The sequence below is a fragment of the Meriones unguiculatus genome, chromosome 9 (genome assembly GCF_030254825.1).
Source record: "Meriones unguiculatus strain TT.TT164.6M chromosome 9, Bangor_MerUng_6.1, whole genome shotgun sequence".
Lineage (NCBI taxonomy): Eukaryota > Metazoa > Chordata > Mammalia > Rodentia > Muridae > Meriones > Meriones unguiculatus.
The window spans coordinates 47,203,693-47,221,559 of NC_083357.1; the positions used below are offsets into that span (position 1 = coordinate 47,203,693).

A 17,867-nucleotide genomic window follows, 5' to 3' on the forward strand; every position below is an offset into this window, starting at 1 on the left:
TTTACAATCTTTATCTACTTGAAAGTCCTACAAAGGGAAATCACAGCTATCAAATCAACTTTATAGGCGAAAAGGCATGAAGTTCAGACTCCATCAATCAAAAAGTGTTGACACAAGGCATATTTGGTATAAGTTCATTTCCCTGTAAACATGGCATATATAACCTCTCAAAGCTGATGCATCCTAAATATAAATTTCCTTTAAGATATTGATATTTGTGACGTTGGAAATTTATATTCCTTGAAAGAGCAACTGCCACGGCCCTGGCACAGAGTCTCCCTTGCAGCTGTGTCCAGCTGGTGGTCCGCATTCCCGGCTGCTTCTCCAGTGAGTGGAAACATTTAGGTCAATATTGATATAAAACTTGATGAACTTTGTTCTCTTGCAGCTTTGGTTCGCCTTTGTTAATGGATTTTCTGGGCAGATTTTGTTTGAGCGCTGGTGCATCGGCTTGTACAATGTGGTAAGCATACATACCCCTTTCTATCTGATAGCATGGAGGACTTCAGGGCATTCCTTCACTGTTTATGTCTGGGAAGTGTATCTAAGCCAATCATCTGCATGCTTAGCAGGCAGCACAAATGTATCTTTAGGGCCTTTGTTGCTGACACACATCCTGCAGAAGCCTGAACTCTCCACACATGGTTTCAATCATAGCAGATCATTCTTGAGTAGCCCCATGAAATTATTAACCCATATATCTTGGTAATAGACCCCTGGCTACCCCCTTGCTAAATGCCTTGACAATATTTTCAAGCAAAACTTTCTATCCTGCATTTAAACTCACTCCATTCTGTAACCTTATTTCTGAATTTTTAAACATTGATATGAACTAAGTATATATATGACCTACTGAGCTTTTTGCCCTTCTTGGAAGAATGTCTATGAATTCTGATTTCCAGCTCCTATGAGAACAGTTATCAGTATCTTTGGTATTTTCCATGTTTCTGTTTTGTTGTTTTTGCTTTGTTTTGTTTTGTTTGTAATTAATTGATGGATAAATCCAAAAGCCAGAGACAAGTATAAACTATCAGCTAAAATAGATAGTTTTCCTGTTTTCTTCTCCCTCTGGCACAGAAAACTATGGCGTGGGCATTGCTAAGTGCCATAGCTACCCATCTGTGGGTCACCATAGTGGCTCATCCCTTGAGTTGCTCTCTCCTACTGCCTTGAGCACCGATCCTAGCTTCTTGCACCGCACGGGGTTTAACTTAGCTACCCCAGGCAGGTGCAGAGGAATAGAGGGAGTGTGACTAACACAGCTTCTGGTGCTGTGTGCATCTCTGGCTGCGTAGTCATTCCCCGGGGCACCTTTCTCAGTAGCTGGCCTATTGGCTATAAAATGTTGAACACACAGGGTGACCTGGGCCTCTGTGGCTTTTAGGCAAAGAGAGACAGGTGTGTGTTCTCAGACACTGGCCAAGTTAGGTTCTGGTTTTGATTTGAAACCATCATGGTCAGTTTGCAAAGTGTACTGCATGCTGGGGCAGCTACACTAAAAAGTGAGCAGTGGAGAGAGGAGAGCTGAATTAATGTGATAAAAGTCTTCTCTAGCCAACTTCCCCCAAAATATGGCACCAGGGCCTTGCTTCTGTATACTGAGGAGGGGCTAGGGACAGCTAGATAGGACTTGAAGCCATATACCAACCCATGCCACACACCCAACTCCAACGTGAAGCTGATCGCCTGGAGGCAGAGCTTTGGAGTTCAGGGCAGTGCAGGATGAATGTCACCCTATGGGACAAGTAATGTTTAGCCCTATTTTCATCCTGTTTTGAGAGCAGGATGGTTTTCTTAGCTCTGGGTAGCCCTGGAAATTCAAATTAACCTAAGAAATGTTCTGAGATGCCTGAGCCACATGAGCCGTCATAGGATGATGGGCGATGTTGGGCAAAACAAGGCCCAGAGTCTACTGACAAGAAAGAGCAACGAGGGTTTGTTTTTGAAAAATACAGAGTCCTGGCCCCCAGGTCACTCAGTAGGGAGTGCCTCAGAGATATGCATCCTTTCAAAAGAGTTCTCCCCGGAGTTGTTGTGTCTATGGAAGGTTAAGAACAACCATGACCTTTAATGTAGGACTAGGAATATGTTTTGTGTATACAGTGCCCACCAACCAATAGAGAAGAGGACTCTGCAGCAGAGAAGCCAGCTTGGCGGGAAATTACCCCAGATTACTAGAGTCCATAGAATAGATGTTAAAGTGGGCACTGGGACACTATAGAGGTGCTAGGGTATGCTGGAAGGTGCTGGGGGTGCCGGACATGCTGGGATGCTGGGGGTGCAAGGAGGTGCTGGGAATATTAGTCACAATGGTATTTCTTTTTGTACTAAACCATGAGTCCTGGAATCTCTCACACTCGAGACCCCAAATCTTTTGAGAACATGAAGGTATATTATTCATTTGTGGGTACTATAACAAAATATCAAAGGCTGAATACTTTATAGAGAAAACAGGTTTAACTGGCCACAGCCTAGGAAGCTGAAAGTCTAAGACTGGCCAGCTCTATCTGTTCAGCTCTGGGAAGCCCTTTCTCTGATCACTCTGTACTAGGCCCCACATCTTAAAGGTTCAGCCACCACAGCGCCCCCACACTGAAGACCAAGCCTCCAGCAGTGGGCTTTCTGAAAAACACACTTACCCGATATTCAAATCATGACAGATTTCTCCATGGCAATTTTTTTGGTGAGGAATATGAGAAAAAAATTAAAGAAAAGTTACAAGAAGGAATACAAAGAACCCCTTCCTGTCCTTTACTTGGATTAGTCAATTATTAGTACTTTGTCTCCATTTGCTATCTCTCTTCATACATGTGCCATCTACACATGTACATCCACATGCTTGCACATGCATGCACATGCACACAAACCTATTCTGAACAGAGTATACAGCACACTTCAGTGTGGCATTACCCAGAAGTATAATGATCAGATCAGAAGACCCTGACCACGACACTGCTCTTGAGTCTATAATTAATCTTGTAGATATTGTCACAGTAATGTCCTATTATGCAACTTGGTTGTGGTCCACTGCTGGACCTCTTCTCCAAGGGGCATTCTATGAGAGGTGAAGCATTTGCAGCATTTCTTTCTATCTTTTTCTCTTCTTATAATGTTAATCTTTAATGTTTGAATTCCCTCAACCAGCTAACAAAGATCATTGTTCCTCAATTTGACACACCCTGTTAAACAGAATGAAACAGACTTGATTTTGCATGACCCTAAACACTGACCTAGCTATGTCTCATTGCATTCTCCTTCCATTAGTTGCCTGCCTGTGATTTCACTTTCCGAGCCTTTGGTTTCTTGCAGCCAGCTACAGGCTGACAGTCTCAGAAGATTCCCACGTTGCTGAGACTTTATAGGTGTAGCTTCTGAGATTACTAGGAGACACAGACTCTCAGAAAACTCCCTGATCCTCTGGCTCTTACAGTCTTTCTGCTCCTCTTATGAATGTCCCCTGAGCAGCCTTAGGTGTAGGAGTTTGGTAGGTGTAGTCATTGGGACAGGACGCCAAACTATGCATTATGGTTGGCTGTGGTTTTCTGTAATGGTCTCTAGCAATTGCAAAAAGAGGTTTCCTTGATAAGGGTGGAGAATACATTTGCTTGTGGGTATAAGGACAAATATTTATAATGTAGCTAGGAATTATGCTGGGTTAGTAAGGTGGTAGTTGTAGGGTCTCCTCAAAGACCCATAACTTTGGTGTCAATGGGTAGTTGGCTAGGTTTCCTGTACCAGGCATGATATCCCTCATGTTGAGTGGACCGGAAGTCCAATTAGAGAGCTCTTATTTACTGCCACTCCTGCCACTCCTGAGGCCTCAGCCCTAGACAAAGAACTACGGGCAACTGGGGAACACTGAGAGCAGGAGAAATAGTCGTACCCAGGGAAGAACACACCAATTGGATATCTGATACCAAATGGTCAGCCCTGAAAACATATACATACAAGGAACATACAGACTAAGAAGATCGTATTTAGGAATACACACACACATACACACACACAAACACATCAACAATTAAAGAAAAAAGAGGTCATAAAATACAGCAAGGAGAAGGAATTGGGAGGGTTTGGATGGATAAAAGAGAAGGGGGAAATGGTGTAATTCTTATCCCAAAAACATTTTAAGTAAACCACCAGGAAAAAAATCTAAAGTTTTAACTATTTTTTTGGTAGCATATCCTATGACCTCTCTCTTTTACTAGTAGTTATCAGTGTTAGCCTTTGCTGCGCCTAGCTTTGTGGTGGGTGTGTAGAAAAACAAAGCATCTGAGGGGTGTAGTCTGGCCACGGTGTTAGGTGTCCATTGATCATACACCATTAAGAGCTGCCCCAGAGCTATAGTTTAATTTCCATATCAGTTAGTGATTTAAAGGGCCACCAGGGAGGAAAATTGCCTGGGTCAGGTAGATCCAGCTAAATGTTATATCATTTTCAGTGAGGAGATCACTGCAATATTATTTAAACTGTTTCCAAACAGCAATCCTGTTATCGATCCCATAGGATAACTTTAAAAAAAGAAAGAAAAAAAAAAAAAACCTGTGAGCAGGCCTGACTTGTAATTACAGACATTTAAATAACGTGTCAGCTAATGGAGCTTAGCTCTGTGTTAAAAAGATTAAAATAATTTGACAAAGCGGGCCTAATGTCAAGGATAAGAGTTTCCATTTAAAAAGAAAGCATTCTAATTATGTCAATAAAAATGAACAGAAACACAGTCCCATCAGTAAATGCCACGGAAGTGTCTGAAGCAGTTCAGCTGGCATTCTGAAAATCAGACCTGGGAAAAAGTGGAAACACAAAGAAGTCAGTCAGCTGGATTTGAGCCTGCTTGCAAAGCTGCAGCATGCTGCCATCCATGGCAGATTCCCAAAGTGCCTGTGACCTGCCAGAAGTTGGTCCATGGACTGGCCATCACTGCAGGCAGACCAGCCATCATCACTGCAGAGCTCAGCATCCTCACAGGGTTTTCAGCAACCACCAAGAAGGTTAAAACTGTTACATGAGCAATTTCCGTGTTTATACAAATACTCATGCAAATGAGACAGTGGTTACATAAATATGGTCATAAATGCTTGTTTATCCAGAAAACCAGAAGAAACCAACAGAAAAATACTTGAAATATGAGGGAATTCCAAAAGAGTCAGATAAGACATTTTGTTTCTGTTCTAGTAACCCGTAATTCTATTTTTAAGTCTACCAAAGAGCTCCTAAAAACTGAAGAAAAAAAAATATAAGAACTCCTTTCAGAAAGCAATTGAACTCATACATGGCTGGGCACAGAGGCACATGGCTGAGTCCCAGGTGTATAAGAGACTGGGGCAGGGAGAATCATTGGGGCTCACAATTTGGGGACGAGCCAGTTGGCGTAGTATGACTGCGTCTCCCACATATTTTTAAATTATAAATTACATAGTTGTACTTTTATAGTACCCTATGAAAAAGCCCAAAGTCTTAACGAAAGATTAAAAATCACTTGGGCTTCCTAGCACCTCCTGTAACCTGGCTACTGCAGAGACTGAGGCAAAAGCTTTTTACCTTTATTCTCCCTGCGCTGTGGAGTGAGTTCAAGGCTGGCCCAGGAAACTTAGTGAGACTTGTCTCAGAATTCAACAGTAAAATAAAAGCAAGACTGGGGATATAGCTCAGGGATAGACAGTGTGTCTGCCTTGCACAGTCCCCAGTTCCACTGAAAAATGACAAAGCAATAAAGACTAAACACCAGGATTTAGACGGAAAGTGCACTGTTTTCTTATTCAAAAAGACTTAAAAATCATTACAACGTCATCTCTTCTAAAGTTAATATGGACATTTACATGATGCAAATAGCTTTGAGGGGTACAAGAGGAGCTATAAGTAGAATAAAGGAGAGCCTGAAAGCAGATGTTCAAAACACGTTCGGAAGAGGTTGTAGACTTTACTCTCAGGCTAGGCGGGAAAACACGTCAGGAGCGGTATGTGCCTGGCCGACTCAGAGCCACAGATTACAGAACTGGGTTCCACTTCAGACTCTACAACAATACATCCGAGTCTAATAAACCATAATAGTGACTTTTTTTATTATCAGCTTCGTGGGAAAGCGTCAATTAATTGTGTTTTCACATCTGGTTCATTATCTGGGAAAAAAATTAATTCTTAGCTTATACCTCACAGAAAAATAAATTCCGAATATATTAAGGACTTGAATGGGAAAAATAAAAGTGTGAGTCTCCCCTGACATGCTCCTAAAAAATACACATAAGCTCCATGGTGGGAAAACTGTCCACAAGTCAATGGTCCAAAGCTGGTTTTGACCACTTAAAACTTAAAAACTTTTAGGTTGCAAAAGAAGCCACAGCTCAAAGACCCAGCCGAGGACTCAAGGAACTCTCAGAGACAGATAACCATGGCGGAACACAGAACAGGGACCTAACTAGACGCTGCTGAAAGTGGCAGGCCCAGATGGTCCACATGTGCAGGCTCACGGGTAGACGGGGAAACGTAAAACTTTTAAAGTAAGAGTTAATATCTGACTCTTTCAAACAAGAGAACAATAAACGTGGCATATAACCACTTCAGATAGGGAGACTGGCAAGAGGTCACTCTCGTTCTTTGCAAAGGGAAGTATAAAATCTTGGGATCCTTTTTAGAATACAAGCAGGCAACATCATATAAAAGCAAAACTACCTGTTTCCTGCTATTCCCAGCAGCTCTTCCTCCAGTGGGGAAGGAGCCGAGCACAAAAGGCGCCATCTTATAGATGTTTCATACATGTTTGTGGTAATGAAAAGAATGCTAGAATCAAAGTGAAAGCCTGTGCATTGGTGAATTAATAACTCAGAACTATGCCACATCCCTGCTGTGACTTATATGTGAACACTAAAGAGCACTAAAAAGACTGCATTAGTGTGACATCCCAGGAGCTTGCAGGACTTTTTGTGATGTATTGTTTAGCAAGAAAACAATGATGAAGATAAATGTGCATAATGTCTCCATTGTAAACAAACAAACAAACAAACAAGCAAGCAAACAAAACCATGGTCCCCATCCAGTCTACATAGGTGAGTACAGTCTACCTTAAAGGGTGAAAGCATGTTAGAACGTGCTGGGCTGTCCACCAGTAATGAGGGTGAAGAGGGCTTCACATTGAAGAGTCAAATAAAAGAGAAAAAGAAAAAGGCCGGCAGAGTTCGTGCCGGCATATGCATGCTGCTTGGACTGCTGGAGAACAGTGGAGGTGAAAGCATGTGCCCACAGTGGATGCAGCGCTCCTTGAGACAGTCCTTGACCATTCGTTCCTTCTGCTGGCCGTGAAACACACAGCATCTGTGATAGTGGCAGCTCTCCATCTCCGTGTAGCCTGTTGAAATGCCAGGGCTGCTCTCCATCAGCCCTGGGCCAAAGCAGGCACCTGAGAGAATCACTGGCCTCACTCACCTGTCTGATCCCAGCAGCATGGGGAAGGGTGCTTCTCACTGGTCAGATTCTCAGTCTCCAGGTAACGTGTGGGTTAGATTCCATGGCTGCAAGGCTGGCTGAGGATAAATGATGGGCCAGTCTCTTTGAACTTGCCAGAATCAAGTGAAAGAGTGACACTTGGACTACATATGCCCCAGACTGACATGGCACTTTCTTTCTAAACCTATTGTCAGTGTCTGGCTTTATTTTGCAACACAGAAGCATGAGCACATCTGACCCCAAGGAGAACTGGTGAAAGCTTGCACCTCAAAGGCTCTCTCTGCATCCACTGCCCCAGAGATGGTTTCTTTGTACTGTGTCCTCAGCCAGCCACATCCTTTGAGTGCTACAGGCTTCCCCAAAACATGTTGTTGATGCCTGAGAGTTTTAGAAAGGTGCTTTTCTCAGAGGTGGAGCCAGGAGCAGCCCCTTGTCCACATTCAGTATCATCTGACCAAGCCCTATCGGTCCCGTGCCCTGCAAGCCTCATACGTGGATGTACTGAGTCCTCTCTCACTGCGCCGCCATGATGTTAGAGCTGAGCAACCTTGCAGAGCCCCAACGCTACACATGTTACCTTTCTGTCACCCTGCCATCATGGGTCACCTCCTCGGCAGCAGACACGGGCCTCAGAAGTTTCCCAGCCTTTCTTCCTCTCTAAAGAAGTGTGTGAATTCTCAGTGCCCCACACACCACTGGCCCTATCTCGTTCACAGTGAGTGACTGGTGAGTGAAAACATGGAGGAATTACCCGTGCCTCCTGAAACTTGAGGAGAGAATCAAGGGGTTTCCCTACATGATACAACTCACACAGCCACTGACAGAAAACACCACACGGCTTTCTGGAGCTAAGTGTAGTGGAAGCACCATTGTGGCTAGTTCTACCCAGAAGGCAGCGGTTCACCAGTGAGTTCCTAACTCAGCAGCAATTTATGTTTTTAGTGTTCCATGGATTCATTTACATGGATCAACAGGAGAAAAAGGCGACTTGTGGATTTCTTTTGTTCTGTTTGGGGGATGTTCAGTTTGGGGGATGGGAGTTGTGAATCATAGTCTCGGGTTTGGATGTGAGCAGAGGTGAAGTCGTTGCCCACAGAGCCGAAACACTGGTACAGTGGGAAGCAGAAGGGCTGTGTTTAATGGCTTATTGTCTCCATACAGATCTTCACCGCCTTGCCGCCCTTCACTCTTGGAATCTTCGAGAGGTCCTGTACTCAGGAGAGCATGCTCAGATTTCCACAGCTCTACAAGATCACCCAGAATGCAGAAGGCTTCAACACCAAGGTAAATGAGGCAAAGAACCAGCTCTGACCTATGGAAGGCACAGCCCTGCTTCTCCTTCAGCTCTGAATACCCATCCACAGGACAAGTGGAGCTTGGCACAGTGCGTTGACAGAACCCCCTATATCTGGCCGTGGGATCCAGAAACACTTCCCTCAAGTCCAGCCAGCATGCCCTTCCTTCTGCTCACAGCTCTGCGTTCTGTGGGCAGCAGCATCTCGGGCCCCTTTACAATACCATCAGTGGCCCTTGTTAAGGCTGGCTACAGCCTCATTTACTGGTTTTAACTTTGCACGTGAGGTATATGCACACGTTGGGGGAGGTGCACACACATGCAGGTGCATGCAGAGGAGAATATTGGGTGTCACCATCCGTCACTCTCCACCTTATATTGTGAGATGGGATCTTTGTGTAGAGCCTGAAGCTGATGCTTTAGGATGGGCTTCCTGTCCAGAGCTCTCATCCTTCTGCCTCTACCCACCACCCAGTCCCAGGTTTATAGGCACATACAGCCAGTTCCCACTTTTACATGTGCTGGGCATTCAAACTAAGGGCCTTCTGTTTTCTTGGGATGCCTAGAACCCCAAGTGTTGTGTATTTCGGAGGCTTTTGGGAGGGGAGAAGGGTAGAATTTGGAATACTTGCACATATAATATATCTTGGAGGTGGGAGGAAGTCTAAATACTCAACAACTGTCCACCAAGTTTTGAATTTGGGGCATTTAAGATATGCTGCTTTCAGATGTCCACCGTGAATAGGCTATCCCGAGGAGACGCAGACAGAGGCTAGGCCACTTAGAAAATGGGTGGAACCGTCCGGAATACCAAAACGAGCCCATCACACAGGCCTCTGCCACACGCATGCACACACTGGCAGTGAGGTTGGGTGCCACTGCCTGAAGGGGTCCCCCCTGCAGAGGAGGCAGGATGTAAGCACGGCAGCCTGACCATGGTGCTGTGTGTGCCTAGAAACCTACACGGCCTATAAGAAAGCAGTGAACCACCTCTGTAGGCTATCCTGAGCAGATGTAGCTGACGGCTGACTCTCATAGCTGCCTTCTCTTTGGTCAGGTTTAATAGGCAGATGCAGGATTGGAGAAAATAAGAGGCATCCTATTGGCTCCGCTGGTTTCCCTACATGCTGAGTAATTTTATCAGCCTGCTTACTGAGTCTGTTTATGGAGTCCCCTTCTCCATACTGCTTTCACAGGTCACATCTGTTCCCCTCAGTTTGAATCTTCAGGGGTGGCTCATAAGCAGAAAATGAGCCCACACTGAAAGCAGACTGGGTAGGCCTCAGTCTCAAGCATGCACTTAGCAGGGTTATTATTTTCGGGGGTGGGGAGGGTTGTTTTATTTTGTATTTTTAATGGAGAGTTCAGAAAAAAGGTGGGTCAAACTGAGAACAAATGGGTTGAGGTTATGGAGAAATGGTACAACATTTCCCAGCACACATGAGGCCTGGATCTGGCCCCAATCATCACAGTAAACTGACAGTAAATAAAACTGGGGATAAATCTGGTTGCCTTATAATAGAATGTCTTTTGCCATTTTCTGCTCCTAATTACAGGTTAATCACCTTCATGACATTCCCCAGAACAGCCTGGAGACAGCCGACTAAGTCTCGCTTGGATTTAGAAGCATTCTCACCATAGTAGTTAGACTACTGAAAGGGCCTAGGCCAGGGTGGAGCAATACAGCACATGCTTGGCCTGGGTGCAAAAGATAACTTTTAAAGTCATTGCAATGCTCACAACTCTGTCATGGGCAGAACTCTGTGCCCTTTTGTTGAACATTGCAAACATTAAAAGAGAATTTTCACATTATTTATTTTATTCTGTGTATGAGGAGGGGATGTTCCAGGCCCTTGCGGGTGCATGGAGGTCAGAGAACGGCCCTCAGTTCTCTCCCTCCACCATGGGATTCCTGGGATTGAGCTCAGGTCCTCAGACTTGATGCAGGCCCCTTAGCCCACTGAGCCATCTTGCCAGCCCCCAAAGACAGTGTGTGTGAGAGAGAAAGACATTGACCTCAAAGATGACAGAAAAAAAAATGTATGTTAAGGCTTAAGAATTAAAAATGGAAATGTATACATAAAATAGGTTTTAATGTTTTAAAGTAAACAAAATTCCAGTTTCTTATTATTCAGTTTTAACCTAAGCCCTCTTTTCTGAGTGATTCAGAAGTGCCCCCTTAGGTACAGTGGGTAGCACACTGAAGCTCAGTTTTCAGATGTGGAGGGATTGCGTGTCGTCTCCGCGCAGGTGTAGACAGATTTGTACCGAAGTAATATTACCTGGAGATCACCCTGTCATCTACATGTAAGCAGGAGGGAGCCATTTTTGGTTTTGTTTTTAAAAAGAGACTAAAAAGGCCCCTCGCTGAGGTGCCCAGCCCACACGGGAGCCTTCACAATGCCTCATCTGTTGCCAGTTATACACAGAGACCCTGAGTCCCCAGCACTCTGACTTCCTGGCGTGTCTCCCTGCAGGTTTTCTGGGGTCACTGCATCAATGCGTTGGTCCACTCCCTCATCCTCTTCTGGCTTCCCATGAAAGCATTGGAGCACGGTAGGTAATGCCTTCATGATTTCACCCACCTGCAAGGAACTCTGCCTCCTGTGAGACCAGTGTGTGCACCATTTTCCCCAGGTGGTCCTGCACACATGATATAAACACAGGAAACACAGACCTCCCCACTCCCTTGCCCAGCAGGCGCCGGTTCCCATACAAGTCCTAAAGTTCTGGCTTTTTCTTTGAAATGACTGTATAAATATAAGGAACTCCATGCTCAGGTGATAGGTGAGTCTTGTGCCTATGCTCGTGCTCCACACAGGAGCGACTCAGCACACTGATGATGCTCTCTAACCTACTCCACGCTGTCGGAAGATGTTCTATGCGCTTTTCTTTCAGACACATCACAGCCCCTTTTCTTTCGGAAGCCCTTAAATATTTAGATTAGAAAACGAAATTGTCTGCCTCTAGATTCACCACCGCCCCCAGAGAACATTCTAGCAAAATCATTTTCTTTGGACCCTAAGCCCTTTTGCATTTCATTTTCACTCGCAGTGGATTCAGTTTTTGACTGTTCTCTAAAGTCAGGGCTTGTGAGTAGAAGAGAGCCTGGGCTGTGGTTTTGTTTCTGAAGCGATGGCATGTGGGGGGCAGGAGCAGCCATCCCATGGCAGGATGGCCAGGCGGCAGGAGTGGACTGCTTTGGAAAGTGTACTAGGCAGCTGTCGCCCGCGAGTCAGGCTTGTGCTCCTGCAGAGACAGCCAGAGGAGGCGGCCTTGCAGCTCTCACAGTGTCAGGTGGCCACTTGTGCACTTCAGAGTGGCTCCCGAAGGCCTGTGCTCTGGCCTGCAGCTGGTGGTGGCATTGCTGCAGTCTGCCTAGATCCCATCACTCAAATCCATTCATTCCCCGAAGAGCGGCCTTCACCTCTCACAGATGTCACCAAGTGAATTTAAAGTTAGGTTCTGCCTCCCTTGTCTATTTCTTCCAATTCCATTGCCCACCTAGTAGGCAAATAATAGGATCCCCGGGGTTTTCCCCTTTGTCATCATCGTCAGTATCATTTAAGGAATTTTTAGGGTAAGAGTCTTTTGTGGGTTTTTGTTGTTGTTGTTTTTAAGTTTTCTTGTGGAATGTTTTAGAAAACAGCCAATGAAGGCGAAGTGTTAAACGAAGGTAAGTGACAGATATTAGGTATGTTGGCGTAAAGACCATTTTTGTTCTTCTTGATCTGATTCCTCTAACAACTGAATGACTGCTTTTGAACTAATTTGTAAAGTTTCTTGCTCGATGAAAAGCAGGAATTGTTAATACCACAAACCATATGGACTCATGTTTTCATGACTCAGGAACTGGGCTAGGTTTCGCTAGGGTGAGAGAGAACTGTAGGGCCACCAGGTAGAGGGGGAGGTGCTTGGCACCTGAGGACCTGAGCTCGGTCCCATGAACCCACGTGGCAGGAGGAGAAAGCTGACTCCCACGGTTTTCCTTTGCCCTCCGCATGCTGTGGTGCACAGTCGTCCCCCCCCCACCCCCACGAAATAATGTAATTTTACAAAAGGAAGGTGAATGTACAAATGTAGGCAGAGGGTCCCACCTTTTGAGTTTGTACTCTAGTGGGGGGAGGTAGATTCAAACATGGAAAATTCTAGTACCGAGTAGAAAGTCACCATCTCAAGCAAACAGAGCATGATTGAACACAGCCTCAGGAGTACATTCCACTTGGGTTATTACTACCCTTAAAGGGGTTCATACTTAGCTTTAGTTGTAGCTATGAGTAGATTTCAGTTATGTAGGAATGGCAGAAGAGCCATTGTGGGGAAATGGGCTGTTTGTAGCTCCCTGAAATCCCTCTATGAAAATCCTACCCCCCAAATGAGGTAGGCGGTGGGGCCGCCGGGGTCGTAAGGTTGTAGGCGTAGAGCTTCATGAGTGTTGTAGGCTCGTGTGAGAGACCAGAGTGCTTGTTCCTTCAGAGTGTGAGAGTACAAAGGAAGAGCCCTCTGAAGCGAGGGAGCTCCTGCCACACTCAGCAGCTGCCAGCGCCTTGATCTTGGACTGTGAGGAAGAAGCTTCTGTGACTGTCCTGGTCTGTGGGAGCTTGTTCTGGAAGCACCAGTGGACAGTGTCATTTCCTCCTCCCCTCCCCAAGCCTCGTGTCCCTGTGAGAGTGTGTCTGCGCTGCACGGCACACATCCAGTGTCCTGCGTGGAAGGCTGGGCAGCAGATGACCGCAGCGGAAAGGGGAGGATGGCATCTGGATGGGGGTGGATGAGGTAAAGAAGTGAGAGAGGGACTCTTGTCACCAGCATGTCAGGAGACATGTTCTCATTGAAGGGCTGGAGGTATTGAAAAGTCATGTCATAAAATCTTGCTTATGACCAAGTTAAGACTGTTTTATAGAGAAACACAGAATTTGACAATAACATTAACTGCTAGTATGTGTGTGTGTGTTTGTGTGTGTGCTCGTGTACATGTGTTTCTGTATGTGTTTATATGTGTATGTATATGTGTGTGTTCATATGTATATATGTATGTATGTGTGTCTGTGTGTATGAATATGTGTGTAATTGTGTGTATGTGTGCTTCATTTTATTTGGTAGGATGTCAATGGTAAAAATCCAGAAAGTGATTTAATATCCTAAATACAAGTGAACTATTTTCCTCCCCCTCCCTCCTTCACTTCCTGCTCTCTCCCTTTCCTTCCTTCCTTCCTTCTTTCCTTCCTTCCTTCCTTCCTTCCTTCTTCTACCTGTAACTCCAGCTGTAGGGAATCTGATGCCACTGACCTGCTCTCCCATGTATAAAACCATACAGATACACATATACATAATTAAGATAATAATAACAGTAGTAATAGTATTAATAACAAATCTTTTTTTAAAAAATTAGGAAGATTTAACCAGTCTGTCTTTAAGAGCATAGGAACAAAGCACCATTTTTAAATAAGCCAGAGTGCTTTCCAAAGCTAAGGACCCCATCTAGCACTGATGCCTTCAGACCCGCCTCCCTTCTTCCTCAGCCAAGTGCTGAAGTAATTTCTCAGTCACAGCCCTACTCATAGTTCTGAAGAACTTCTGCTTGCCCAAGACCAAAGTCTGTAGTGTGGCTTTGGATATCTGTATGCTGCTACCCAGATTATGTCACATCACCAGTGAGTTTTATTCTAAAATCTTGTCCCAACCATTGGTGGCAAAAGGCTCAGGCATCACCTCTCGGCCCTGTTCATTTTTGTCAGGGCAACATGATCTAGGGGAAGAAATATTCTTGAGAAGGTGTGGGCAGCTCATTCATTTTCTACAACGTCTCCAAGAATTTTTCCCTTTGCTTATTTTTGCATGGTTTTGGATAGACTTTCAAAGCAATCAGTCTTGTTGATCAAGTTTGTGATGACTCATTCCAAGTTTCAAAATAAATTTTTCCTCTCAAGCAAATCAGTAAATCAGACTTTTCTCAACTGTCCCACCATCAAGCTCCCAATCTGATTTACCTTAAGCCCCCACCCTTTGATCTGAAAATTACCGTAGATTAAGATCAGGGATGGCACCGTCTCAGGCTCCAACTCAAGGGCTTTGTTGGCTGCTCTTAGGCTTCAGCTGGCATTTCTAGTCTACACAGTTGAACAGCCCTCCTTGAAGTGGAATGTGGTTATTGGCAAAAGAACACAAAATTAATTTTGATTTGAAAAAACATTTTTCAGATTCTCCTTGATGAAATTTATGAGGGAAAAATGGGGAGGGGGGAGGAATATACTTCCCAGAAAAGAAAATTTGTCTTAAAATATTTGTGCTGGTTATGTTTTTTGTTGTTGCTTTTGCTGCTGCTGCTGTTGTTTCTACTTAACACAAGCTAGGGTCATCTGGGAAGAAGGACCCTCGACTGAGAAGATGCCTCCATTAGAGTGGCCTGTAGGCAGGTCTGGGGGATTTTTCTTTTTTCAAGAATGATTGATATGGGAGGGCTCAGCCCACTGTGGGTGGTGTCATCCCTAGGCAGGCAGTCCTGGGAAGTACTGGCAAGTAGACCCAGCTGAATGTGAGCCTGAGATCAAGCGGGTAAGCAGCTTTCTCTCATGACTGATGCTTCAGTCCCCAAGCCTAGCTTCAAGCCTTGAATTCCTGCCCTGACTTCCCATCATGATGGACTGTGATCAGAACCTGTAAACCAATAAGCTCTTTCCTCCCTGGATTAGATGGAGCCTGTTGCAGACACTGGAGATAGCCACATGCTCTTTTGGGGGGAAGGAGATGGCTCCATCTATGAGAGAGTGAGGAAGGAGGAGCACGGCCAGCAAGATCATCTCACAGTAGAGGTGGCAGCCATGTGCTTTCATCCGTTCCCTCCACCTGTTCTTCCTGAGTACCAGTCTTTCCTAGGCAAATAGAGGGCATCGTCAAAGCTTTCGTCTCTTTCTGTTATTTGCTGCCATAGCTACCTGTGGGTTTCTTCCTAGTGCCATTCTTGTGCTTAGAGAGGTCTGCAGTTTTTGTGAATAGCCAGCATGAACTACAGAAGTAGATTTAGGGCCAGGTACTTTGCTCCCCTACACAGGGGTCTCCGGGTGTGAGTGTCTGCCTTCATGGCAGTGATTTTCACGTCTGCATGCCATACTGCACCAGAGGCCAACAGTCCTCCGGCTCACTACCACAGGCTCCCATAAGTGCACAGCCCCTGAGCTCACCCTCACTTTGCACACTAGCAGGAGAGGATTATAAGGCTTATTTGTTCCTGAAGGGATCTCTCACTTCTGCTCAAACTGATTGGCAAGATTTTGTTGGGGTGCCAGCGGCTGGGGAATGTCCATTACCCAAACACACAGAGATAAGAAACCTGTCTGTGGCCACACTGATATTTGGTGTCACCAGCAAGTTTGCCTTCTCTCATTTTTACTTCCCCTTTCAAGTTTATTTTTAGTAAACACAAGGGGGGAAAATGATATTGAAATTTGAGTTCTGTGTCCTTAACTTCATCCAGCTGAAATGGCAGGAGCAAGAAGAAAATCCAAAGGCTTATGTAACCAGGAACTTAACCCAGCACCGTCGTGAATGTAATTATAATCGCTAACACTTGTATAAACCCTTCTCTTTAGAGAGTACTTCCAACATTCCATACCATTCTTTATAAAGAAGGGGAAGAAAATAAATGTTCTCCCTAGGCTGGAAGCAGAAATAATGGTGCCGGCGATAGCGACCGATCATGGAGCCATGTTCACAAGTTCAGTTCTGAAAGTTTATTTGTAAATCCACTTTTCTGAATCCTGGACAGTATCTCTCTGCTCTGGATATAAACCTGGGAGTAGCGAGCTGTCTGTAGCTGCCCGGAGCCACTGGAATCTTAAGAGGCCCAGAGGCTTTCGGGTCTGGGGGTGGGGGGTGGCTGGGAGTCTGAAGTCTGCTCTGCTCCAGAATTGCTCTGCTGAATGTTTCGAAGCAGAGGGAAGAGAAGACAGCAGGGACTTGGCATAGTTTCCAACCAAAAATGTCTTGGCAAATGCTCTGACGGCCAGAAAAGAGGCCGGTGTTCCTGACTCCTCCCTTAATGCCTTCTGCAGGACAAGATGCCTGCGGCTGTCACTTCAGCTGTCCCCGGGTTCTTGCTCCATCCGAAGTACACATATACATCTCCCGTCTGGTTTCATGATTACCACATCCTAGCTTCTTTAGCCACACAGCACCATGCTATGACATTTTGCTATTTGTCAGAGCCACCCCTGAATATATGCTGTGGTTTGGCTGGGTATTGATGTGATGTTTTTAATGAACATTTAATTGCAGTTGCATCTTCATGAAATACCATCAGCCTTGCCCTTTGGAATATTATAAAGAAGTTCCCTGATCCTTCTGTCTGCTCAGAAAATGAGACATACTTTTCTTATAAATCATGCTTTTCCCACAACTATTTTCAAAGAAATTTTGCATTTGGGAGACTGTTACTACTAAATACAGAGAGGCCAGTGTGGCTTTGACCCAGTGGTCCACAACAAAATCTGCTGTGGTGACTGTGCCTCCAGGACCTCACTTGTCTAAGCCTGCATTATGTTGGTCGCTGGATCTAATGTAGAAATTGACAACAATGTGTGTCTGGAAGAATAGCCTGACAAGCTGCTTGAGTTCAGCGCCTCTCAACACCTCAGACTGTCCATGTCTGAGAGGGTCCAGCTCTCCAGGACAGCTCGTTTCTCTTGTGTATGGCCTGAGTACCTCATGGCAGTGGGCCTGTCAAGTACAGCTGCAGACCATTCTAAATGTGACTCAGTGGTGTCAACCCAAGCACATAGGAAGTTGACCTTTTTTATGCACCCATGGAAATCATCCAATAGGCTTTAGGAAAAGATAATGGATGCTCTCTTTTCCCAGGCTCATCCTCCCTCTGTCCTTGACATGAAACCTCCATGTTAGAATCCAGGCTTGTAGGAAACAGCCTCAAATCTAAAATAAACTCCCTGAGAGTAGAACTTATATAAGAGAGTCAAGCAACACCCAGCATCTCCTAACTCTTGTGACCAGGATTTGCCCACTAAACTAATTATTTCTCTCACTTCGTTTGCCAAATTCCTTCTCTTGTAGACAGTCATGCTCCATGTTGAACTGAAAACACTGATTCGGGTCTCCTCTAGCTGTCTTCCTGTGATAA

General features: G+C 45.1%; 1 protein-coding gene across 4 annotated transcripts in view; it reads left to right on the forward strand.

Moving 5' to 3' along the window:
• Atp8a2 (ATPase phospholipid transporting 8A2) overlaps nt 1-17,867 on the forward strand; it is a 512,095-nt gene that overhangs the window by 357,009 nt on the left and 137,219 nt on the right. For all 4 annotated transcript variants that reach the window (XM_060391096.1, XM_060391095.1, XM_060391093.1 and 1 more), the window contains exons 28-30: nt 389-463; nt 8,602-8,724; nt 11,212-11,290. In XM_060391096.1, the coding sequence (XP_060247079.1) occupies nt 389-463; nt 8,602-8,724; nt 11,212-11,290 (277 nt within the window). The remainder of the gene's footprint in view (nt 1-388; nt 464-8,601; nt 8,725-11,211; nt 11,291-17,867) is intronic.